The 24,721-nt window shown below is 46.0% G+C and overlaps 1 protein-coding gene and 3 non-coding genes across 4 annotated transcripts; 2 read left to right on the plus strand and 2 right to left on the minus strand.

The window, feature by feature from the left end:
• Positions 1–1,205: 1,205 nt before the first annotated feature.
• Positions 1,206–4,757, minus strand: LOC120027249 (60S ribosomal protein L14-like). The gene is made up of 6 exons (XM_038972150.1): positions 4,681–4,757; positions 2,903–3,004; positions 2,417–2,511; positions 1,937–2,036; positions 1,489–1,542; positions 1,206–1,301 (listed from the first exon to the last, which is right to left on the minus strand). The coding sequence occupies exons 1-6, from the start codon at positions 4,681–4,683 to the stop codon at positions 1,239–1,241; spliced, it is 417 nt and encodes a 138-aa protein (XP_038828078.1). The 5' UTR covers positions 4,684–4,757; the 3' UTR covers positions 1,206–1,238.
• Positions 4,758–6,576: 1,819 nt separating this feature from the next.
• trnap-agg lies at positions 6,577–6,648 on the minus strand. Its single transcript has one exon. It is a non-coding gene; the product is annotated as a tRNA-Pro (tRNA).
• Positions 6,649–8,240: 1,592 nt separating this feature from the next.
• trnat-agu lies at positions 8,241–8,312 on the plus strand. The gene has a single exon. It is a non-coding gene; the product is annotated as a tRNA-Thr (tRNA).
• Positions 8,313–11,591: 3,279 nt separating this feature from the next.
• Positions 11,592–11,663, plus strand: trnap-agg. Its single transcript has one exon. It is a non-coding gene; the product is annotated as a tRNA-Pro (tRNA).
• The last annotated feature ends 13,058 nt before the right edge of the window (positions 11,664–24,721 follow it).

The raw sequence follows: 24,721 nt of genomic DNA on the forward strand, positions 1-24,721 counted from the left end.
CTGATACAGGGTGCCAGTTTCCACCAGTTACCATTTTAAACTGGTGCTTTCAATTTAATTAGTTCCACTGAACATGTACACATTGTGACCATATAAAAGTAGTGATTTGTTAATGATTTGTGTTGTTATTCAAGTGAGCCCTTTAAAACTAAAGAAATTGAGCACTCTTACATCACCCCCAGCCAGTTACCGATTGTGACCTGCACTAGTTGTCAAGAGGTTTCAGGAGAACAAACTGCCTGCTGGTCTGCAATGCAGATTATACAATCATAATATCAGTGGTACATACTACCTCATCTAGCCAGTGCCCCCGCATATTGACCAGTGACCCCCCTGTATATAGTCTCGCTATTGTTATTTCACTGCTGCTCTTGAATTACTTGCTTGTTACCTTTTCTCTCTTATTCTAATCTGTATTTTTTTAAACGGCATTGTTGGTTTAGGGCTCAAAAGTAAACATTTCACTCTAAGGTCTACTACACGTGTTGTATTCGGCGCATGTGACAAATACAATTTGATTCACGTGCTCTTTCTATGTTTTGTTTTAGATTCTGTAACATTTCACCCTTTTCTGAAACACGAGTCGGATGTGCCTTCAACAGACACCGCAAAAAACAAAACGTCTCAAAGCAGCGGATGGCTGCAGTAAATGTAGCAACCACCTTCTGGGTTGGTACGAACAGTAGCGATTCAACATGTAGATTAGGAGAAAGGACTAGAAATGTTAAAAAATGACATTTGACAATCTAGTCAGACAGCTATCCGCTGCTTTAATGTTCCTGGTCGCAGTGTGGAATGATATAGGCACACCCGGGTTACATTTTTTAAAGTTGCAAAGTTTCTAAATGTGATCTAGAAATGTGTCTTTACTCTTACATCACACCAACAGCATCATTGCATTTTGGTACAACAGAATTACATTCATTTCCAATGAAAGGCTGCGTTTGCCTTGCAGTATTGCGTTACAGAGGCAGTGTGGTGAGTACGTTGGATTTATCGAACGTATGCATTGACGGCTTGACAGAAATGGTAGCAGAAGGTGAATGTTGAACTTTTGAGTGATCGAAGTGATAGCTTCGCTGTCTGAGTGATCGAAGTGATAGCTAGCCTTATGCTGTGAGGACACGCTGTCTGTGTGACCGAAGCGATAGCTAGCCCTATGCTGTGATTGACAGGTGTGCAGTAGTAAAGACCAGAGGATGGAGAACAATTCAACCAGAAGATTTATTAATGACAGATCACGCCTTCTTCGCTGCCTCTTTCTGCAGCCTTTTCACCTCATGCTTGATGATCTTGTTCCTCTGTGGACACAAACAACAAATCAGTGACCATTCAATCATTTTTCCCCCCATTAGGTTTTATTGTCACACATTAAACCCTTCATGTGTTCGGGGATTCAAATACAACATATTGTCGTTTTACATGTAATTGTGAAACCCAAAAATATTCAACATAATAATGAATAATCTGAGCGTTTTCTCCACTCACCATCCTTTTGGCCTTCATCACCTTGAAGCGATCAAAGTCGGACATCTGTGCCCTCTGCAGAGACACACAACAGTTACACAACTGGGACATCAAAATATTTGCTTATTGGACAGATTCAGGTAGGTCCTTCCCCATTGTAGCCTATTTGGTTCTTTGTGAATACCACCCTGGAGATGCAGAAACATTGCAGTAGCATAAGCAAGCCAATGATGTTTGTGGGCAGTGATTCACCTAAAGCCTATTGAACTATCCCGTGTCCCATTTGACAAAATGTTTAGCCACAACCCTTGAGGAACCAACTGTTAGCCACAAGCAGACCAATTCCCCCATCCATTTAGAAAACCGAAGGAGACAGAAGGCCTAGTCCAGAGACTGTCAGAAACATGTGAACCCCATAAGGAGTTGCTTTTTGATTAGCAGCTAAAAGTAATCTAAAAACACTCTGTACCTTTTGCCTGGCTTCGATCTTCTTGGCCCAGTTGCTTCCTGCCCACTTCTCGGTGACTTGGGCCTTCTCCCAGGCACGTCTCACAAACTTCTGACGAGCGCTGCAACACAGGATGGGTTATGTCCCAGAGGATCGACATGGGCAGAGAAGAGCCAAAGGTATTGTGTTCTGCAAGGGTACTGCAATAGGTCTGTGACTATCGACTCAAAATCCACCACAGGAAAACAAAAGCCAAACTCAATTCATTGAAGTGTGTATGCGCGCATGTTTTTTTTGTACCAGCTCAGCTATAATAAAACTGACAAAACTGACCAGTCAAGGTCTTGATTGAGGACTGGAACATATGTGCGAACCGTAGCTAAACATTTTGCAACGCAAATACGTTTATATTGGACAAAGTTAGGTAGGTACCTCCCTGTTTCATTCAGTTTGCTTCTGCTTGGTTCCTAGTAAATACACCCCTGAGGTCCTCTCACTCACCTGTGTGGGACTTTGATGACGTAGTCAGTGAGCTGCATGCACTTGAAAGGCATTGACTGTCTCTTCACCCCTGTGCAGGGACCATCCACCAATGCCTGAGACAAACACACCACAGCCAATTTAATTAAACATGTCTATGCTGAGTTGAACCGTTCTTAAATGAGCTGCGCTATGTGGTAGTTTACGTCAACAACCTGGCTCTACCACTCACACAATGGGGAGTTTTTGGACACTTTGAAGCAGGACTCTGGAGAATTGTTGGTGGATAAAAGACTGACAGACAAACAAACCCTACCAGACTAGGTGAGTCAGGTACCGGTTTGGAGCCGGGCTCTCCCAATTCCAGGCCAGAAAGACTGACTAGTTGATCATGTGAATCTGATATGTTACTGCAGTGTTGGAACAAGCCTGCACAACCAGTAACTTAAAATTAGAGAGTTGGAGACCTCTGGCATAAAGTCAGGATATCATCAATGCTATGCTTACTCTGTTTTGGTCGATGACATCGACGATGGCCACCAGGCTACCTGCGTGGGGCCCGAAAGAGATGTAAGCAACACGGCCAATCTCAACGTAGCGCTTGAACACCTGCAACAAATAAGGGTTGTTAACTAGCTTGGTAGGCAGAGATCCAGAAAATAGTATTATGGTAGGCTAGACACTGGACATTTTTAACAATGCTTTTTTTCTGATAACTAGTTCATTACATCTGCTGTGGAACCCAGTTTCGTAACATTAAATTATGTCCCAGCTGCTTAATCACAAAAAAAGTAATCACAAAGAAGCAGGCCCTATTTCAGGGCATTTTTCACCCTGCCAGCTCATATTAGTTCTATTGAACACCAACTCACCCTCTGAACATTCTATTCCCCGTTTATTCTACGTCACAATGCCTGCTTTGCTATTGTTGGCAATGAGACCTGCCCACGTTGTTTGTAGTTTAAATGTTAACAAATTACTCATGGAACTGTGGTAGCCCTCCCAATTGTTTACTATAGGGAAATATAGGTATGTATTTATATTTTGCCAAATATCTCACAATGTGTACAATGTGCACTTTTTCTCTCAATTTGACACCATTTTAAAACATGATATCTTTCTAATTATGTAAGGCTGGGCAGCGTACTCCTTAGGCATCCAACATAAACCCCCAAATACCTTTTGCCCTTGGAACGCTGAGCTCCCCCATTGTTTTGGAGAGGCATGCTGGTATATTTGGCCAAATATCTCGCATCGTGTATATTTACATTTTTTTCAAGTCGGACACCATTTTAAAATCAGGATAATCTCCTCTTTGTAATTACAGAAGGTTGGGCGGCGTGCTCAACTGTCATCAATCGCTAGATCAGAAGTAGCCAAAAGTTGCACTTTTTTTTACCCTACTTCCTCGTTATGCAGACATAAGCACACTTGGCACTATAGATGTGCGGATGTTTACTTTCTACACTAGTTACTTCTCAGTTTGGTACTAAGAAAAGATTGTGGTAAAATTGTAAGAGATACATATCTTGGTGCCATTGATTTCTAAGCGTCACTCCAGTCAACAGGCTCTGCGAACGTTCGACTCCATTCATTTGCTATTGGCTCGCGTTAGTGTTCCAGCTGAGCAACGTTCTTCTGACTTTTTTTCCAGCTTTGGGTGAATTTTGACTCTCTTGTCCAGCCTACTGATGGACCAAACACTTTAACCCTCCCGACACTGTCAAACACGTAGATGGGTTATCTTGGTTAGCTAACTACACGTTTTACAAAATGTGATTTACCTTTGGGACATGGCTATTAGTTTGTGGGGAAACACCAATACCGAGAAGTCTATAGACGCCAACAAACTGTACCGGAGTGGTACCAGTACGTTACCCCTAAGCCTAGCACGCTAGCAGATAACGTAACTACCGTTAGCTAGTTTACGTATGGCCGTGGACCGACAAACCAAACGAAGAAAACAAATACAGAAACTATTCTGCGATCGCTTTTCAAATTAGTTTTTTATAGTGGTGACGTTGGCGCTGCCTAGCTCGATAGTTGACTACGGTTAGTCTACTGATTATCGGCCTGTTCTTCACCACGTTGTAGCATGCGGAACAGCCGACATTTTTATTATGTCCAAAACCCATCGAAACTATATATCAAAACCTTAAACGCCAAAAAAAAAAGCCAACATAGCGATACGCTATGCATTTACATATCAGTTGAGGGTGCTTAACAATAAGGATTTTTTTATTTAATCATTTTTTCAAAATCCACAAGCTCCATTGCGAACTCACCATGATGGCAGTCCGCTTCAGAAAGGACGTACCAGTTTCCGCTCGACGCAATTACGCTTTCCGCTCTGTAAATGCGCACGCGCGTGTGAGGGATTTCTTATTCGCGTGGTTGGATAATGTTTCAGTTCGGAATGCTCATCACGCCATCTACTGCAGAGAAGTGTGTTGGTGTCTGAGCAGCTTTATATATATTTACACAATTATATGATCGTTCCTTTGGTTAACATTTTTTTGGGGGGGGAAATGTACACCTGAAGTGAATGATGAGTGTATCTTCGCAGCTGCAAATGAGAACTTGTTCTCAACTAGCCCACCTGGTTAAATAAAGGTGAAATCTTCAATCCACACAAAATCTGAATCAATTTTACTAGGCTTGTACAAATCAGAATCATCTTTATTCGCCAAGCACATTTACACATACTCAGAATTTTACTTTGTGATATGGTGCTGCTAGTGCAAGCCAACATACTCTGAGTGTTACTTCAAATAGCAGATGTTAGCAGATGTTATTGCGAGTGTAGCGAAATGCTTGTGCTTCTAGTAACGACATGTGCAGCAATATCTAACAAGTAATATCTTACAATTCCACAACAACTACATAACACACACAGATCTAAGGAATGGAATAAGAATATATAAATATAAATATATGGATGAGTGTAACAGTATAACTTTAAACCGTCCCCTCGCCCCGACCAGGGCGCAAACCAGGGACCCTCTGCACACATCAACAACGGTCGCCCACGAAGCATCGTTACCCATCGCTCCACAAAGGCCACGGCCCTTGCAGAGCAAGGTGCAACCCTACTTCTAGGTTTCAGAGCAAGTGACGTAACTGATTGAAATGCTACTAGCGCGTACCCGCTAACTAGCTAGCCATTTCACATCCGTTACACTAGCAATGACAGAGTGACATAGGCTAGGATGTAATAGATAGTATAGAATACAGTATATACATATGAGATGAGTAATGCAAGATATGTAAACATGAATAAAGTGGCATTATTAAAGTGACTAGTGTTCCATTTATTAAAGTGGCCAATGATTTCAAGTCTGTGTGTAGGCAGTAGCCTCTCTGAGTTAGTGATTGCTGTTTAACAGTCTGATGGCCTTGAGATAGAAGCTGTTTTTCAGTCTCTCTGTCCCAGCTTTGATGCACCTGTACTGACCTTGCCTTCTGGATGGTAGCGGGGGTGATCAGGCAGTGGCTCGGGTGGTTGTTGTCCTTGATTATCTTTTTGGCCTTTCTGTGACATTGGGTAATGTAGGTGTCCTGGAGGGCAGGTAGTTTGCCCCCGGTAATGCGTTGTGCAGACCGCACCACCCCCTGCGATTGTGGGCGGTGCAGTTGTCATACCAGGTGGTGATACAGCCCGACAGGATGCTCTCAATTGTGCATCTGTAAAAGTTTGTGAGGGTTTTAGGTGACAGGCCAAATTGCTTCAGCTACCTGAGGTTGAAGAGGGGCTGTTGCGCCTTCTTCACCACATTGTCTGTGTGGGTGGACCATTTCAGTTTGTCCGTGATGTGTATGCCGAGGAACTTAAAACTTTCCAACTTCTCCACTGCTGTCCCGTTGATGTGGATAGGTGGGTGCTCCCTCTGCTGTTTCCTGAAGTCCACGATCATCTCCTTTGTTTTGTTGACGTTGAGTGAGAGGTTATTTTCCTGACACCACACTCCGAGAGCCCTCACCTCCTCCCTGTAGGCTCTCTCGTCTTAGTTGGTAATCAAGCCGCCTACTACTGTTGTGTCGTCTGTAAACTTGATGATTGAGTTGGAGGCGTGCATGGCAACATTTAGAGACAGAGTTGACATACATTATATACAACTAGGTAGAGTGAGCATATCTAGTATACTGCATACTAGTTTCGTGTAGGCCTAACATTAAAAAATGGGCTCATCCGGGATTTGAACCCGGGACCTCTCACACCCTAAGCGAGAATCATACCCCTAGACCAACAAGCCACATGTATTTCATTTGTATAACACATCCATTTTAACTCAAGTGTTACTTATGTTGGGGTAGAATACACATAATTGGCAGAACTCCAACTCTCATGCCTGTCATTAGTTACCACAGCTATAAAGTCAAAATTATCCATGACGTAAAAATGTATGAAAACAAAAATTTGCGTTTTGGTCTTAATTTAAGGTTTGGGTTAGACACAAGGTGGGCAGTGTAGTTAAGGTTAGGGTTAGCCACAAGGTGAGCAGTGTAGTTAAGGTTAGGGTTAGCCACAAGGTGAGCAGTGTAGTTAAGGTTAGGGTTAGCCACAAGGTGAGCAGTGTAGTTAAGGTTAGGGTTAAGGTTAGGGTTAGCCACAAGGTGAGAAGTGTAGTTAAGGTTAGGGTTAGCCACAAGGTGAGCAGTGTAGTTAAGGTTAGGGTTAGCCACAAGGTGAGCACTGTAGTTAAGGTTAGGGTTAGACACAAGGTGAGCAGTGTAGTTAAGGTTAGGGTTAGCCACAAGGTGAGCAGTGTAGTTAAGGTTAGTGTTAGCCACAAGGTGAGCAGTGTAGTTAAGGTTAGGGTTAAGGTTAGGGTTAGCCACAAGGTGAGCAGTGTAGTTAAGGTTAGGGTTAAGGTTAGGGTTAGCCACAAGGTGAGCAGTGTAGTTAAGGTTAGGGTTAGCCACAAGGTGAGCAGTGTAGTTAAGGTTAGGGTTAGCCACAAGGTGAGCAGTGGAGTTAAGGTTAGGGTTAAGGTTAGGGTTAGCCACAAGGTGAGCAGTGTAGTTAAGGTTAGGGTTAGACACAAGGTGAGCAGTGTAGTTAAGGTTAGGGTTAGCCACAAGGTGAGCAGTGTAGTTAAGTTTAGGGTTAGCCACAAGGTGATCAGTGTAGTTAAGGTTAGGGTTAGCCACAAGGTGAGCAGTGTAGTTAAGGTTAGGGTTAGACACAAGGTGAGCAGTGTAGTTAAGGTTAGGGTTAGCCACAAGGTGAGCAGTGTAGTTAAGGTTAGGGTTAGACACAAGGTGAGCAGTGTAGTTAAGGTTAGGGTTAGACACAAGGTGAGCAGTGTAGTTAAGGTTAGGGTTAGCCACAAGGTGAGCAGTGTAGTTAAGGTTAGGGTTAGCCACAAGGTGAGCAGTGTAGTTAAGGTTAGGGTTAGCCACAAGGTGAGCAGTGTAGTTAAGGTTAGTGTTAGACACAAGGTGAGCAGTGTAGTTAAGGTTAGGGTTAGCCACAAGGTGAGCAGTGTAGTTACGGTTAGGGTTAAGGTTAGGTTTAAAATCAGATTTTCAGATGAACATTTTAAGAAATGGGCGGGGTTTAGACATAATGATGACTTTGCAGCGCTTCCTCTCCATGCTGAACGAGCGCTCTTCCCTTTGTGTTAATTCCCTAGCTGGTTGCAAATTAACGACCAGCTCTCGTCTCCCGCTAGTGCAATCCTAATCTACAGATTTGAGTGGCCATTGTCCAAACGCCCAAAATTCAACAGCAGTACTTCTCAGCACCACCAGAAGACAGTGCAGTACCAGTGAAGAATCGAAGTTTTCATTACATGCGTGGCATTTAAATGATTTTCAAAATCTCAGAAACAATCAACAGACAGGCTCGTTGGTCTAGGGGTATGATTCTCGCTTAGTTTGCGAGAGGTCCCGGGTTCAAATCCCGGACGAGCCCTTGTTTTAGACTCTTCAATGAGAAGATGAAAAACTTACTCTGTGCCCGTCTGTTCTGTGGGCCTTTCTTGACAACATACTCTGAGTGTTACTTGGTGATATGGTGGTGCCAGACAACATTTAGAGACAGAGTTTAAACAAAGTTGACATACATTATATACAACTAGGTAGAGTGAGCATAGAGCTGTAAGAGAATTCGCAGATATACAAATGTACAGTGGGTATATGCTTGATACAGTGAGCATACGGTGTATACAGAGTAGGTAAACGGTTGAAACACAGTGGGTATACAGTTGATATACAGGGGATGTACACATTTACAGTATCAGTATGAATATATCTAAATATAGAGAGATGGACAGAGTGCAATGCAGTATAGTGCAGTTCTTTTGTGTACAGTTCAGAGATGCCTTGATGTGGTGTGCAGCATAGAGTGCATAGTCCTTTAGTCTCTATGGGCCAGATGGCTGGTTGGTGAGGGCCACAGCATAGTCCTTTAGTCTCTATGGGCCAGATGGCCGGTTGGTGAGGGCCACAGCATAGTCCTTTAGTCTCTATGGGCCAGATGGCCGGTTGGTGAGGGCCACAGCATAGTCCTTTAGTCTCTATGGGCCAGATGGCCGGTTGGTGAGGGCCACAGCATAGTCCTTTAGTCTCTATGGGCCAGATGGCCGGTTGGTGAGGGCCACAGCATAGTCCTTTAGTCTCTATGGGCCAGATGGCCGGTTGGTGAGGGCCACAGCATAGTCCTTTAGTCTCTATGGGCCAGATGGCCGGTTGGTGAGGGCCACAGCATAGTCCTTTAGTCTCTATGGGCCAGATGGCCGGTTGGTGAGGGCCACAGCATAGTCCTTTAGTCTCTATGGGCCAGATGGCCGGTTGGTGAGGGCCACAGCATAGTCCTTTAGTCTCTATGGGCCAGATGGCCGGTTGGTGAGGGCCACAGCATAGTCCTTTAGTCTCTATGGGCCAGATGGCCGGTTGGTGAGGGCCACAGCATAGTCCTTTAGTCTCTATGGGCCAGATGGCCGGTTGGTGAGGGCCACAGCATAGTCCTTTAGTCTCTATGGGCCAGATGGCCGGTTGGTGAGGGCCACAGCATAGTCCTTTAGTCTCTATGGGCCAGATGGCCGGTTGGTGAGGGCCACAGCATAGTCCTTTAGTCTCTATGGGCCAGATGGCCGGTTGGTGAGGGCCACAGCATAGTCCTTTAGTCTCTATTGGCCAGATGGCCGGTTGGTGAGGGCCACAGCATAGTCCTTTAGTCTATATGGGCCAGATGGCCGGTTGGTGAGGGGCGCAGGGGAGAAACTTTTCAGGTGTTGGGAGGCTTTGGTCATGTGATTGCTGATTGGAATTTCTATGTCGTTTTCCACTGTGGCAGTGACAAGGTACAATAATATATATAGAGTAGGTCTACTAGAGTACAGTATAGAGACTACAATATCTAGTATACTGCATACTAGTTTCATGGAGGCCTAACAGTAATAGCTGGGCTCGTCCAGGATTTGAACCCAGGACCACTCGCACCCTAAGCGAGAATCATACCCCTAGACCAAAGAGCCACATGCTTGTCCTTGTATAACACAGTGGTCCAGTGTTTTTCTAGCGCGAGTGTTACATTTGATATGCTGATAGAATTTAGATAGCCTTGTTCTCAAATTTGCTTTGTTAAAATCCCCAGCTACAATAAATGCAGCCTCAGGATATATGGTTTCCAGTTTGCATAAAGTCCAGTGAAGTTCCTTGAGGGCCGTCTTGGTATCAGCTTGAGGGGGGGATGTACACGGCTGTGACAATAACCGAAGATAATTTTCTTGGGAGATAATACGGTCAGCATTTGATTGTGAGGAATTCTAGGTCAGGTGAACAAAAGGACTTGAGTTCCTGTATGTTGTTCCAATTACACCATGAGTCGTTAATCATGAAACATACACCCCTGTCCTTCTTCTGCCCGGAGAGATGTTTATTCCTGTTGGCACGACGCACTGAGAATCCAGGTGGCTGTACCAACTTCGACAGCATATTCAGAGAGAGCCATGTTTCCATGAAACAGAGTATGTTACAATCCCCGATGTCTCTCTGGAAAGCAACCCATGCCCTGATTTTGTCAACCTTGTTATCAAGGGACTGGATATTAGCGAGTAATATACTCAGAAGAGGTGGGGGGGGGGGGGGGGGGTGCGCGCCTCCGAAGTCTGACCAGAAGACTGCTCTGTCTCCCTCTAGTCCTTCGGCGGCATTAATTTTGGATCGGCCTCTTGAATCAGTTCAAATGCCCTGGGTGGTGAGGACAAAGGATCCACTTCGGGAAAGTCGTATTCCTGGTAAATTGACGTCGCTCTGATATTCTAACATTTAAAAAATGGTATCTAATGGGTTTTGAACCCCAGACCTCTTGCACCCTAAGCAAGAATCCAACCCCTGGACCAACTTCCCAGATGCTTATAATTTATTACTTGTGGATACCGTGCTGCTAGTGTGAGACAACATACTCTGAGTGTTACTTGGTGATATGGTGGTGCCAGAAAACATTTAGAGACAGAGTTTAAACAAAGTTGACATACATTATATACAACTAGGTAGAGTGAGCACATCTAGTATACTGCATACTAGTTTCATGTAGGCCTAACATTAAAAGTTGGGCTCGTCCGGGATTTGAACCCGGGACCTCTCGCACCCTAAGCGAGAATCATACCCCTAGACCAACATGTATGTCAGTTTTATTACACATCCATTTTAACTCAAGTGTTACTTATGTTGGGGTAGAATACACATAATTGGCAGAACTCCAACTCTCATGCCTGTCATTAGTTACCACAGCTATAAAGCCAAAATTATCCATGACGTAAAAATGTATGAAAACAAAAATGTGCGTTTTGGTCTTTATTTAAGGTTAGTGTTAGACACAAGGTGAGCAGTGTAGTTAAGGTTAGGGTTAAGGTTAGGTTTAAAATCAGATTTTCAGAAGAACATTTTAAGAAATGGGCGGGGTTTAGACATAATGATGACTTTGTAGCGCTTCCTCTCCATGCTGAACGAGCGCTCTTCCCTTTGTGTTAATTCCCTAGCTGGTTGCAAATTAACGACCAGCTCTCGTCTCCCTCTAGTGCAATCCTAATCTACAGATTTGAGTGGCCATTGTCCAAACGCCCAAAATTCAACAGCAGTACTTCTCAGCACCACCAGAAGACAGTGCAGTACCAGTGAAGAATCAAAGTTTTCATTACATGCGTGGCATTTAAATGATTTTCAAAATCTCAGAAACAGTCGTCAGACAGGCTCGTTGGTCTAGGGGTATGATTCTCGCTTAGGGTGCGAGAGGTCCCGGGTTCAAATCCCGGACGAGCCCTTGTTTTAGACTCTTCAATGAGAAGATGAAAAACTTACTCTGTGCCCGTCTGTTGTGGGCCTTTCTTGACAACATACTCTGAGTGTTACTTGGTGATATGGTGGTGCCAGACAACATTTAGAGACAGAGCTTAAACAAAGTTGACATACATTATATACAACTAGGTAGAGTGAGCATAGAGCTGTAAGAGAATTCGCAGATATACAAATGTACAGTGGGTATATGCTTGATACAGTGAGCATACGGTGTATACAGAGTAGGTAAAAGGTTGAAACACAGTGGGTATACAGTTGATATACAGGGGGTATACGGTTGATATACAGGGGATGTACACATTTACAGTATCAGTATGAATATATCTAAATATAGAGAGATGGACAGAGTGCAATGCAGTATAGTGCAGTTCTTTTGTGTACAGTTCAGTGATGCCTTGATGTGGTGTGCAGCATAGAGTGCATAGTCCTTTAGTCTCTATGGGCCAGATTGCCGGTTGGTGAGGGCCACAGCATAGTCCTTTAGTCTCTATGGGCCAGATGGCCGGTTGGTGAGGGCCACAGCATAGTCCTTTAGTCTCTATGGGCCAGATGGCCGGTTGGTGAGGGCCACAGCATAGTCCTTTAGTCTCTATGGGCCAGATGGCCGGTTGGTGAGGGCCACAGCATAGTCCTTTAGTCTCTATGGGCCAGATGGCCGGTTGGTGAGGGCCACAGCATAGTCCTTTAGTCTCTATGGGCCAGATGGCCGGTTGGTGAGGGCCACAGCATAGTCCTTTAGTCTCTATGGGCCAGATGGCCGGTTGGTGAGGGCCACAGCATAGTCCTTTAGTCTCTATGGGCCAGATGGCCGGTTGGTGAGGGCCACAGCATAGTCCTTTAGTCTCTATGGGCCAGATGGCCGGTTGGTGAGGGCCACAGCATAGTCCTTTAGTCTCTATGGGCCAGATGGCCGGTTGGTGAGGGCCACAGCATAGTCCTTTAGTCTCTATGGGCCAGATGGCCGGTTGGTGAGGGCCACAGCATAGTCCTTTAGTCTCTATTGGCCAGATGGCCGGTTGGTGAGGGCCACAGCATAGTCCTTTAGTCTATATGGGCCAGATGGCCGGTTGGTGAGGGGCGCAGGGGAGAAACTTTTCAGGTGTTGGGAGGCTTTGGTCATGTGATTGCTGATTGGAATATCTATGTCGTTTTCCACTGTGGCAGTGACAAGGTACAATAATATATATAGAGTAGGTCTACTAGAGTACAGTATAGAGACTACAATATCTAGTATACTGCATACTAGTTTCATGGAGGCCTAACATTAATAGCTGGGCTCGTCCAGGATTTGAACCCGGGACCACTCGCACCCTAAGCGAGAATCATACCCCTAGACCAAAGAGCCACATGTATGTCATTTTTATAACACATCCATTTTAACTCAAGTGTTACTTATGTTGGGGTAGAATACACATAATTGGCAGAACTCCAACTCTCATGCCTGTCATTAGTTACCACAGCTATAAAGTCAAAATTATCCATGACGTAAAAATGTATGAAAACAAAAATGTGCGTTTTGGTCTTAATTTAAGGTTAGGGTTAGACACAAGGTGAGCAGTGTAGTTAAGGTTAGGGTTAGCCACAAGGTGAGCAGTGTAGTTAAGGTTAGGGTTAAGGTTAGGTTTAAAATCAGAAGAACATTTTAAGAAATGGGCGGGGTTTAGACATAATGATGACTTTGTAGCACTTCCTCTCCATGCTGAACGAGCGCTCTTCCCTTCGTGTTAATTCCCTAGCTGGTTGCAAATTAACGACCAGCTCTCGTCTCCCGCTAGTGCAATCCTAATCTACAGATTTGAGTGGCCATTGTCCAAACGCCCAAAATTCAACAGCAGTACTTCTCAGCACCACCAGAAGACCGTGCAGTACCAGTGAAGAATCGAAGTTTATTACATGCGTGGCATTTAAATGATTTTCAAAATCTCAGAAACACTCTATACATAGGCTCGTTGGTCTAGGGGTATGATTCTCGCTTAGGGTGCGCCCTGTTTTAGACTAGGCCAACCTTCAATGAAAAGATGAAAAACTTACTCTGTGCCCGTCTGTTCTGTGGGCCTTTCTAGATAATTGTCACAAGGAGTTGTAATATTGCTGGTGGTAAAACTCTTGGATTTATTTATGTATCCTTTATTGATACCAGTTATCCCACTGAAATGAGGGGGAGAGAGCGATCTCTCCCAGGATAGTGAGCAATCAAACATTTGTTTCAAACTATGAACAATACAGAACACATTCATCAAACGCAGCAATCTGATTTACCGGATAAGTAAAACACAATAACAGCATTCTTCCTCTGCTGTCTAAGTTTTAATTCCTGCTCTCAGAACCATATTTACAGTCATGAAACAAAACAACATTTGGAATTCAGGTCAACTTTGTTTTGTCACAAACCGGCTCAAAGCCCGTAACAAAAGGGAGACAACGTGGAGATAAGGAGTAACAAAATATATATTTATTAAATAAAGTAACTAGGTATAATATACAATGATGTGTGTAATCAGTAGTGTAAGTGAGTGTTTTGCATGCATGAATGTGATAATGCAGGGTGTTGAAAGATGCTAAAGCAACCAACCAAAAAAAACACCAAGAAACACAACCAAATCTATAAAGGTGTCTGCATGGAGAGAGTCTCCTCCATGAATGGGGAAGTGGTGTATTTATCCTGGGACACACTGGGCTCAGGTGTTTCCCATGTAGCTGACGACCCTCCCAACTCCGCCCACCGGCATCCTAATAAGGTAACAAGAACAAAGAGAATACAGCAGTGTGGGAGGGTCGTCACATTCCCCCCCATAAAACCGTGGACCAACAAGGACCCCGGAACAACATACCGGCCCCTGCGTCCCAAATTGACACAGCCTCTGCGTCCCAAATTGACACAGCCTCTGCGTCCCAAATTGACACAGCCTCTGCGTCCCAAATTGACACAGCCTCTGCGTCCCAAATTGACACAGCCTCTGCGTCCCAAATTGACACAGCCTCTGCGTCCCAAATTGACACAGCCTCTGCGTCCCAAATTGACACAGCCTCTGCGTCCCAAATTGATGAGGGGTTACGTGTTCACACTTCCAATTTGCCCCAGCCAACCTACTCCTCAGACCTCAGCAACCTTAGTGCATAGGAAGCAACATTAAAAGGAAAGACTCCCCAGACCTCAGCAACCTTAGTGCATAGGAAGCAACATTTAAGAGGAAAGACTCCCCAGACCTCAGCAACCTTAGTGCATAGGAAGCAACATTTAAGAGGAAAGACTCCCCAGACCTCAGCAACCTTAGTGCATAGGAAGCAACTTTTAAGAGGAAAGACTCCCCAGACCTCAGCAACCGTAGTGCATAGGAAGCAACTTTTAAGAGGAAAGAAGAACACAAGACCAGGAGGGAACAGACAGGACAGAGAACATGACAATACGAAACAATGGTCAGTCACGTAACCATTTAGGAACAGGGCGCACGAGAGAGCGCATCAGCAATCACGTTTTCAGTCCCCCGAATGTGCCGCACATCGAGATGGAATGATTGTAAAAATAAACACCATCTCATTATTCTCTGGTTCGGACACATCATGGACCTCAAAAAAGTGAGGGTTATGGTCGGTGTAGACCACAATTGTTATGCTGGTGAATGAGGACCCAAAAGCGACGTAATAGTAACAGAGTCTTTATTCCAGTAATAAACAAATAATGATTCTCCTGGATATTATCAATGGTCAATCCAAAACAGGAACTGAAATCCTCTCGTCAATAGAGAGGAACGACTGGAGACGCGACCACAGACTGCAGGTCGCTTCAGGAAGGCACTGGCCGTAGCTGACATAGACACCTGCTCACACGCAGCATCTGAAGAAGGCAAAGAACACGACAGGGCGGAACAAGGACACAGGAACAGCAAACATCAAACAAGAATCCGACAAGGACAGAAGCGGAAAACAGAGGGAGAAATAGGGACTCTAATCAGAGGGCAAAATAGGGGACAGGTGTGAAAGAGTAAATGAGGTCGTTAGGAGAATGAGAAACAGCTGGGAGCAGGAACGGAACGATAGAGAGAGAGAAAGAGGGAAAGAACCTAATAAGACCAGCAGAGGGACAAGACATGATGAAAGACAAAACATGACAGTACCCCCCCACTCACCGAGCGCCTCCTGGCGCACTCGAGGAGGAACCCTGGCGGCAACGAAGGAAATCATCAATCAACGAACGGTCCAGCACGTCCCGAGATGGAACCCAACTCCTCTCCTCAGGACCGTAACCCTCCCAATCCACTAAGTACTGGTGACCACGTCCCCGAGAACGCATGTCCATGATCTTTCGTACCTTGTAAATAGGAGCGCCCTCGACAAGGACGGGGGGGGGGGGGGGGAAGACGAACGGGGGCGCGAAGAAAAGGCTTGACACAAGAGACATGGAAGACAGGGTGGACGCGACGAAGATGTCGCGGAAGAAGCAGTCGCACAGCGACAGGATTGACGACCTGAGAGACACGGAACGGACCAATGAACCGCGGAGTCAACTTGCGAGAAGCTGTCGTAAGGGGAAGGTTACGAGTGGAAAGCCACACTCTCTGACCGCGACAATACCTAGGACTCCTAATCCTACGTCTATTGGCGGCTCTCACAGTCTGCGCCCTGTAACGGCAAAGTGCAGACCTGACCCTCCTCCAGGTGCGCTCACAACGTTGGACAAAAGCCTGAGCGGAGGGAACGCTGGACTCGGCGAGCTGGGACGAGAACAGAGGAGGCTGGTACCCAAGACTACTCTGAAACGGAGATAGCCCGGTAGCAGACGAAGGAAGCGAGTTGTGAGCGTACTCAGCCCAGGGGAGCTGTTCTGCCCAAGACGCAGGGTTTCGAAACGAAAGGCTGCGTAATATGCGACCAATCGACTGATTGGCCCTTTCTGCTTGACCGTTAGACTGGGGATGAAACCCGGAAGAGAGACTGACAGAAGCACCAATCAAACGACAGAACTCCCTCCAAAACTGTGACGTGAATTGCGGACCTCTGTCTGAAACGGCGTCTAACGGGAGGCCATGAATTCTGAACACATTCTCAATGATGATTTGTGCCGTCTCCTTAGCGGAAGGAAGCTTAGCGAGGGGAATGAAATGTGCCGCCTTAGAGAACCTATCGATAACCGTAAGAATCACAGTCTTCCCCGCAGACGAAGGCAGACCGGTAATAAAGTCTAAGGCGATGTGAGACCATGGTCGAGAAGGAATGGGAAGCGGTCTGAGACGACCGGCAGGAGGAGAGTTACCTGACTTAGTCTGCGCGCAGTCCGAACAAGCAGCCACGAAACGGCGCGTGTCCCGCTCCTGAATAGGCCACCAAAACCGCTGGCGAATAGAAGCAAGCGTACCCCGAACGCCGGGATGGCCAGCTAACTTGGCAGAGTGAGCCCACTGAAGAACAGCCAGACGAGTAGAGACAGGAACGAACAGAAGGTTACTAGGACAAGCGCGCGGCGACGCAGTGTGAGTGAGTGCTTGCTTTACCTGTCTCTCAATTCCCCAGACAGTCAACCCGACAACACGCCCTTCAGGGAGAATCCCCTCGGGGTCGGTAGAAGCCACAGAAGAACTAAAGAGACGGGATAAGGCATCAGGCTTGGTGTTCTTATTTCCCGGACGATAGGAAATCACGAACTCGAAACGAGCGAAAAACAACGCCCAACGAGCCTGACGTGCATTAAGTCGTTTGGCAGAACGGATGTACTCAAGGTTCTTATGGTCAGTCCAAACGACAAAAGGAACGGTCGCCCCCTCCAACCACTGTCGCCATTCGCCTATGGCTAAGCGGATGGCGAGCAGTTCGCGGTTACCCACATCATAGTTGCGTTCCGATGGCGACAGGCGATGAGAAAAGTAAGCGCAAGGATGGACCTTATCGTCAGACTGGAAGCGCTGAGACAGAATGGCTCCCACGCCCACCTCTGAAGCGTCAACCTCGACAATGAATTGTTTAGTGACGTCAGGAGTAACAAGGATAGGGGCGGATGTAAAACGCTTCTTGAGGAGATCAAAAGCTCCCTGGGCGGAACCGGACCACTTAAAGCAAGTCTTGACAGAAGTCAGAGCTGTGAGAGGGGCAGCCACTTGACCGAAATTACGAATGAAACGCCGATAGAAATTAGCGAAACCGAGAAAGCGCTGCAACTCGACACGTGACTTAGGAACGGGCCAATCGCTGACAGCCTGGACCTTAGCGGGATCCATCTGAATGCCTTCAGCGGAAATAACAGAACCGAGAAATGTGACAGAGGAGACATGAAAGGCGCACTTCTCAGCCTTCACGTAGAGACAATTCTCTAAAAGGCGCTGGAGTACACGTCGAACGTGCTGAACATGAATCTCGAGTGACGGTGAAAAAAATCAGGATATCGTCAAGGTAAACGAAAACAAAAATGTTCAGCATGTCTCTCAGTACATCATTAACTAATGCCTGAAAGACAGCTGGAGCATTAGCGAGACCGAACGGCAGAACCCGGTATTCAAAATGCCCTAACGGAGTATTAAACGCCGTTTTCCACTCGTCCCCCTCTCTGATGCGTACGAGATGGTAAGCGTTACGAAGGTCCAACTTAGTAAAGAACCTGGCTCCCTGCAAAAACTCGAAGGCCGACGACATAAGGGGAAGCGGATAACGATTCTTAACCGTTATGTCATTCAGCCCTCGATAATCCACGCAGGGGCGCAGAGTACCGTCCTTCTTCTTAACAAAGAAAAATCCCGCTCCGGCGGGAGAGGAAGAAGGCACCACGGTACCGGCGTTGAGAGAAACAGACAGATAATCCTCGAGAGCCTTACGTTCGGGAGCCGACAGAGAGTATAGTCTACCCCGAGGGGGAGTGGTCCCCGGAAGGAGATCAATACAACAATCATACGACCGGTGAGGAGGAAGGGAGCTGGCTCTGGACCGACTGAAGACCGTGCGCAGATCATGATATTCCTCCGGCACTCCTGTCAAATCACCAGGTTCCTCCTGAGTAGAGGGGACAGAAGACACAGGAGGGATAGCAGACATTAAACACTTCACATGACAAGAAACGTTCCAGGATAGGATAGAATTACTAGACCAATCAATAGAAGGATTATGACATACTAGCCAGGGATGACCCAAAACAACAGGTGTAAAAGGTGAACGAAAAATCAAAAAGGAAATGGTCTCACTGTGGTTACCAGATACTGTGAGGGTTAAAGGTAGTGTCTCACATCTGATACTGGGGAGAAGACTACCATCTAAGGCGAACATGGGCGTGGGCTTCCCTAACTGTCTGAGAGGAATGTCATGTTTCCGAGCCCATGCTTCGTCCATAAAACAACCCTCAGCCCCAGAGTCTATCAAGGCACTGCAGGAAGCAGCTGAACCGGTCCAGCGTAGATGGACCGACAAGGTAGTACAGGATCTTGATGGAGAGACAGGAGTAGTAGCGCTCACCAGTAGCCCTCCGCTTACTGATGAGCTCTGGCTTTTACTGGACATGACATGACAAAATGTCCCGCAGAACCGCAATAGAGGCAAAGGCGGTTGGTGATTCTCCGTTCCCTCTCCTTAGTCGAGATGCGAATACCTCCCAGCTGCATGGGCTCAGTCTCTGAGCCGGTGGGAGGAGATGGTTGAGATGCGGAGAGGGGAAACACCGTTAACGCGAGCTCTCTTCCACGAGCTCGGTGACGAAGATCTACCCGTCGTTCTATGCGGATGGCGAGTGCAATCAAAGAGTCCACGCTGGAAGGAACCTCCCGGGAGAGAATCTCATCCTTAACCTCAGCGTGAAGTCCCTCCAGAAAACGAGCGAGCAACGCCGGCTCGTTCCAGTCACTGGAGGCAGCAAGAGTGCGAAACTCTATAGAGTAATCCGTTATGGATCGATCACCTTGACATAGGGAAGCCAGGGCCCTGGAAGCCTCCTTCCCAAAAACTGAACGATCAAAAACCCGTATCATCTCCTCTTTAAAGTTCTGATAATCGTTAGAACACTCAGCCCTTGCCTCCCAGATAGCTGTGCCCCACTCCCGAGCCCGACCAGTAAGGAGTGATATGACGTAAGCGATCCGAGCTCTCTCTCTTGAGTACGTGTTGGGCTGGAGAGAGAACACAATATCACACTGGGTGAGAAAGGAGCGACACTCAGTGGGCTGCCCAGAGTAACATGGTGGGTTATTAACCCTAGGTTCCGGAGACTCGGAAGACCAGGAAGTAGCTGGTGGCACGAGATGAAGACTCTGAAACTGTCCAGAGAGATCGGAAACCTGAGCGGCCAGGGTCTCAACGGCATGACGAGCAGCAAACAATTCCTGCTCGTGTCTGCCGAGCATTGCTCCCTGGAACTCGACGGCAGTGTTGAGAGAATCCATAGTCGCTGGGTCCATCTTGGTCGGATTCTTCTGTTATGCTGGTGAATGAGGACCCAAAAGCGACGTAATAGTAACAGAGTCTTTATTCCAGTAATAAACAAATAATGATTCTCCTGGATATTATCAATGGTCAATCCAAAACAGGAACTGAAATCCTCTCGTCAATAGAGAGGAACGACTGGAGACGCGACCACAGACTGCAGGTCGCTTCAGGAAGGCACTGGCCGTAGCTGACATAGACACCTGCTCACACGCAGCATCTGAAGAAGGCAAAGAACACGACAGGGCGGAACAAGGACACAGGAACAGCAAACATCAAACAAGAATCCGACAAGGACAGAAGCGGAAAACAGAGGGAGAAATAGGGACTCTAATCAGAGGGCAAAATAGGGGACAGGTGTGAAAGAGTAAATGAGGTCGTTAGGAGAATGAGAAACAGCTGGGAGCAGGAACGGAACGATAGAGAGAGAGAAAGAGGGAAAGAACCTAATAAGACCAGCAGAGGGAAGCACAGGGACAAGACATGATGAAAGACAAAACATGACAACAATGGGTACTACCCCCCGACCCGACATACACTTCGAAGTGTTGTAGCGCCCAGATGAGTGCTAGCGCTTCCTTTTCAATAACCGAACAGTTCAACTGATAATCGTTAAACTTTTTGGAAAAGAAAGGTTTACCGTCCTCTGTAGATTCCCACTGTTTATTCTCAGAGGAACGTGCATAATAGGGTTTTAACAAATTTACATGGCACAGGTAGTGCGCTTTCCTCCGTTCTGGAGTGGCAACTAGATAATTTCGCTCAGTGTACTTAAGCACCACTGTATATGGACCTTGAAACTTGGCTTGAAAAGGAGAACCAACAATTGGCAGCAGAGCAAGAACCTGGTCGCCTGGACTAAAGTGACGAGGCTCAGCTCGGCAATCAAATATGCCTTTCATCCTCTCCTGTGAAGATGATAGCTTCTCTTTAGCCATTTCGCCAGCGGCATACAAGCGGCGCCGGAAATCACACACACGATAACAAGGACTGAGGAGGCTCGGGAGACTTCCAGTCATCCTGAAGAACAGATAGAAGTCCACGCACCCTATGTCCAAGCACAAGGCCATTTGGACTGAAACCCGTGCTCTCCTGTGAAACCTCCCTAGCGGCTAACAGTAACCAAGACAACCCCTCCTCCCAATCCTTATCCATCTCAGTACAATAACCTCTCAACAAAGACTTAAGTGTTTGATGGAAACGTTCCAGTGTTCCTTGACTTTGCGCGTGATAGGCACTAGCCAGATTGTGCTTAATATGGAGCTGTTGGAGAACCCGACCAAACAGATTAGAGGTGAAATTAGATCCTGATTCACTCTGAATGACCTTAGTTTCTGTCACTGTTTGGAATACCTGAGTCAAAGCTTTTAACACAGACTTAGTCGTGATAGACCGGAGAGGATAGGCTGCTGGAAACCTTGTGGTCTGACACATCACAGTGAACAAGTAACTACTACCCTTTTTAGAACGAGGCAAAGGACCCACACAGTCAATGATCAGATACTCAAAAGGTTGGCTGAGTACAGGAATAGGAAACAGTGGTACCGGCTTAATAGCTTGATTAGGTTTACCAGTTAATTGACAGGTGTGACAAGTTGATGAAATCAGAGACATCCCTCTTTAATCTAGGCCAAAAGAAATGTCTTAATATGTGATGGTAGGTTTTCCTCACACCCATATGTCCAGCAACATCATTGTGAGAAGTTGTCAACACCAACTCACGAAGTTTTACTGGTACCACAACCTGACTAATCGCCTCCCCCAGAAAACAACTACCATGAGACACCCACTTTCTCATCAGGACATCCTCTTGGAGAAAATAGCCATGGGCGACATCTCCCAACTGTTCCACAGGCACAATTTGGTCACGCAACTCTTCTACTGTGGGGTCAGTCCGTTGCGCATTGATTAGATCTGAGTGGGTAACAGATAACGGAATAACAGGGAAAGCAGTGGCATACTTCTTTGTGGTATTCTCATTAGTCGGCACAGTGACCAGTTCGCCACGGCTCATAGAACGCGTCACTGCACACGCACTGAACATCTCTGGGGAGCTCTGTACACTCTCATCAGGAATCTCAACAACTGACGGCTTTATGGAAACGACTAGAGATGGAAACACGACAGGCCACACACGCTCACCAGCCAAGTTATTCCCGAGGATAACGTCGATACCCTCAATAGGCAACGAAGGACGCACCCCCACCTTTTACCAGTCCACAATCAAACATCAGTTTATGCAATGGAACTGAAAGAGTGTTCAAACCTATTCCCCTAATTAGAACACTATTCCCCAAATCAGTCTCAGCTGAAAAGGGTAACACAGACTCCAACACAAACGATTCGGAGGCACCTGTGTCTCTCAAGATCTTCACTGGCACTAATTCCTTACTTCCTAATATAGACACAAAACCTTCCGTAATGAAAGGTAAATAGTCTGGGTCAATATGGACTTTCACATGCGCCTGGGCCTGAGACCATGTGTCATGAGTGAACTGATGTGGAACAGGCGCAGCTAATGCCGTAGGCTTAGATTTAACGTAATCACGCGTACTGAATTTACCCTTTTCCCTGAGAACCGGACATTCGTTTTTCCAATGACCTGAACGTTGACAGTAATGACACTCTTGATCAAAGTCAGCTTTACTACGGGAGTCAGGCTCAAGCCTAGCTGTGAACCAAAATACCTCGGTGAGCGAGGCCCAAATTTCTCCGAACGCCCCCACTCACTCCGAATACGGGGCTCTGCAAAGACACTTTTGTGAGTCAAAATATATTCGTCCGCCAAAACCGCAGCTTCAGCGACAGTCTTTACTTTTCGTTCGTTAATGTACGTGGATATACGATCAGGGATTGTGTCCTTATATTGCTCTAACCTAATCAGATCACACAGGCCTTGAATAGTCACAACTGCAGAGGCGGAACACCAGCGATTAAACTGTAAAGATAATTGTCGCGCAAACTCAACATGAGTCTGTTTATCATCCCTTTTTAAAGTTCTAAATCGTTGGCGGTAAGCCTCAGGGACCAATTCATAAATCTGTAACACAGCCATTTTAACCTTATCATAACTGGCACTGTCGTGTACACTAAGAGCTGAATATGCTTCCTGCGCTTTACCAGTCAGCACACACTGCAACATTAAAGTGCGGTCAGAATCAGGCCAACTCCTAGCGTCAGCAACACGCTCAAACAACAAAAAGAATGTCTCAGGGTCCTTTTCATTAAACTGAGGCAATAACCGTAAATTCCCAACAATATCAAATGTGTCCGGGGCACGACCAAAAGAGGATCGACCCCTAGGTAAATCTGGGTCATCTTCCCAGAACAAACACTCCCCTGAGATCTTTCCTTCCCTAACCAACTCTATCCGTTCTTGTTGCAACTTGATTTTAGCATGCTCCATATCCTGTTTAAATGCTAATTCCTTTTCATACTTTACACGATCATACTGCCGATCATACTCTAGCTTTAACAGAAGCAGTTCTTTCTGCTGTTCAAAAAGAAGACTATTAGGACTAACCGATGGAATGGCCATTGTAACGTTACCGGGAGATGACTCCTCAGCAGAAACTGGCCCAGTGGTAACTTCAAGAATACCACTCTCCATCAGATTGGCCTTCAATATCAACCTAATAGAATTCTTTAGACGTTTATCACTAATCTCAACCTTGTAGTGTTCAGCGACCTTCAACAGTTCTTTAGTACCTAATTCTAACAATTCCTCTGATGGAAAGAATGAACTCATCTACATAAGACGCCATAGTTACAAAAAAAAATTCTCGCTCTTCCCCTCTGCTGAGCACACCAGACCACAACCAGAGAAATGACAATCACCCTGAGCACCACAGAAGAGAGATGAGAAACGGAGCTTCCCCAAAACCTACATTAACTCAACCCTAGTCTTCGTGCGGATTTGCGGTGGGTATTTACGCACTGTAGCCCGCTGGCAAGGAAATAAACCCCCCAGTACGCTGGTAGATTCCACCAAACCACAGATGTGCCCCCGAGACAACTGCTCAGTCCACAGACACCACACAAAAATATCAAACATTAACCATGCCCAACATATTCCAAAAATGAAACACGTCGCTAAGCCTATCAGGGGTAAAAGGCTATAGCTCCAAGCCTATCAGGGGTAAAAGGCTATAGCTCCGGGTAGCAAGTTCCACTACCCTACCCAAATCTCCCAATAAGGTACACAGCCGATTACTCACCTCAGACCGATGTCCCAACAGAAAGTAGAACAAGAGTTTCCAGGCTGGGCAGGGCCCTGGAACTAACCAATGTACTCTCTCCAACGCAGCACACAAACCAAACAACAAAGGCAACCAATACTGGGCCTATCAAACTCAAACAAAACATGCAAACCAAACACGTACCTCCACGTTCTCCCAAACCAATACGTTCAAAGATCCCGGATGAGCACCCACTTGTCACGAACCGGCTCAAAGCCCGTAACAAAAGGGAGACAACGTGGAGATAAGGAGTAACAAAATATATATTTATTAAATAAAGTAACTAGGTATAATATACAATGATGTGTGTAATCAGTAGTGTAAGTGAGTGTTTTGCATGCATGAATGTGATAATGCAGGGTGTTGAAAGATGCTAAAGCAACCAACCAAAAAA

This window comes from Salvelinus namaycush, chromosome 32 (assembly GCF_016432855.1).
Source record: "Salvelinus namaycush isolate Seneca chromosome 32, SaNama_1.0, whole genome shotgun sequence".
Lineage (NCBI taxonomy): Eukaryota > Metazoa > Chordata > Actinopteri > Salmoniformes > Salmonidae > Salvelinus > Salvelinus namaycush.

Excerpts from the sequence above, each read along its gene's own strand:
- LOC120027249 (XM_038972150.1), bottom strand. Across the intron at positions 2,037-2,416 it reads GTCATCAAAGTCCCACACAG|CGCTCGTCAGAAGTTTGTGA; the intron begins GTGAGTGAGAGG and ends CCTGTGTTGCAG. Across the intron at positions 1,543-1,936 it reads AGATCGAAGCCAGGCAAAAG|AGGGCACAGATGTCCGACTT; the intron begins GTACAGAGTGTT and ends GTGTCTCTGCAG.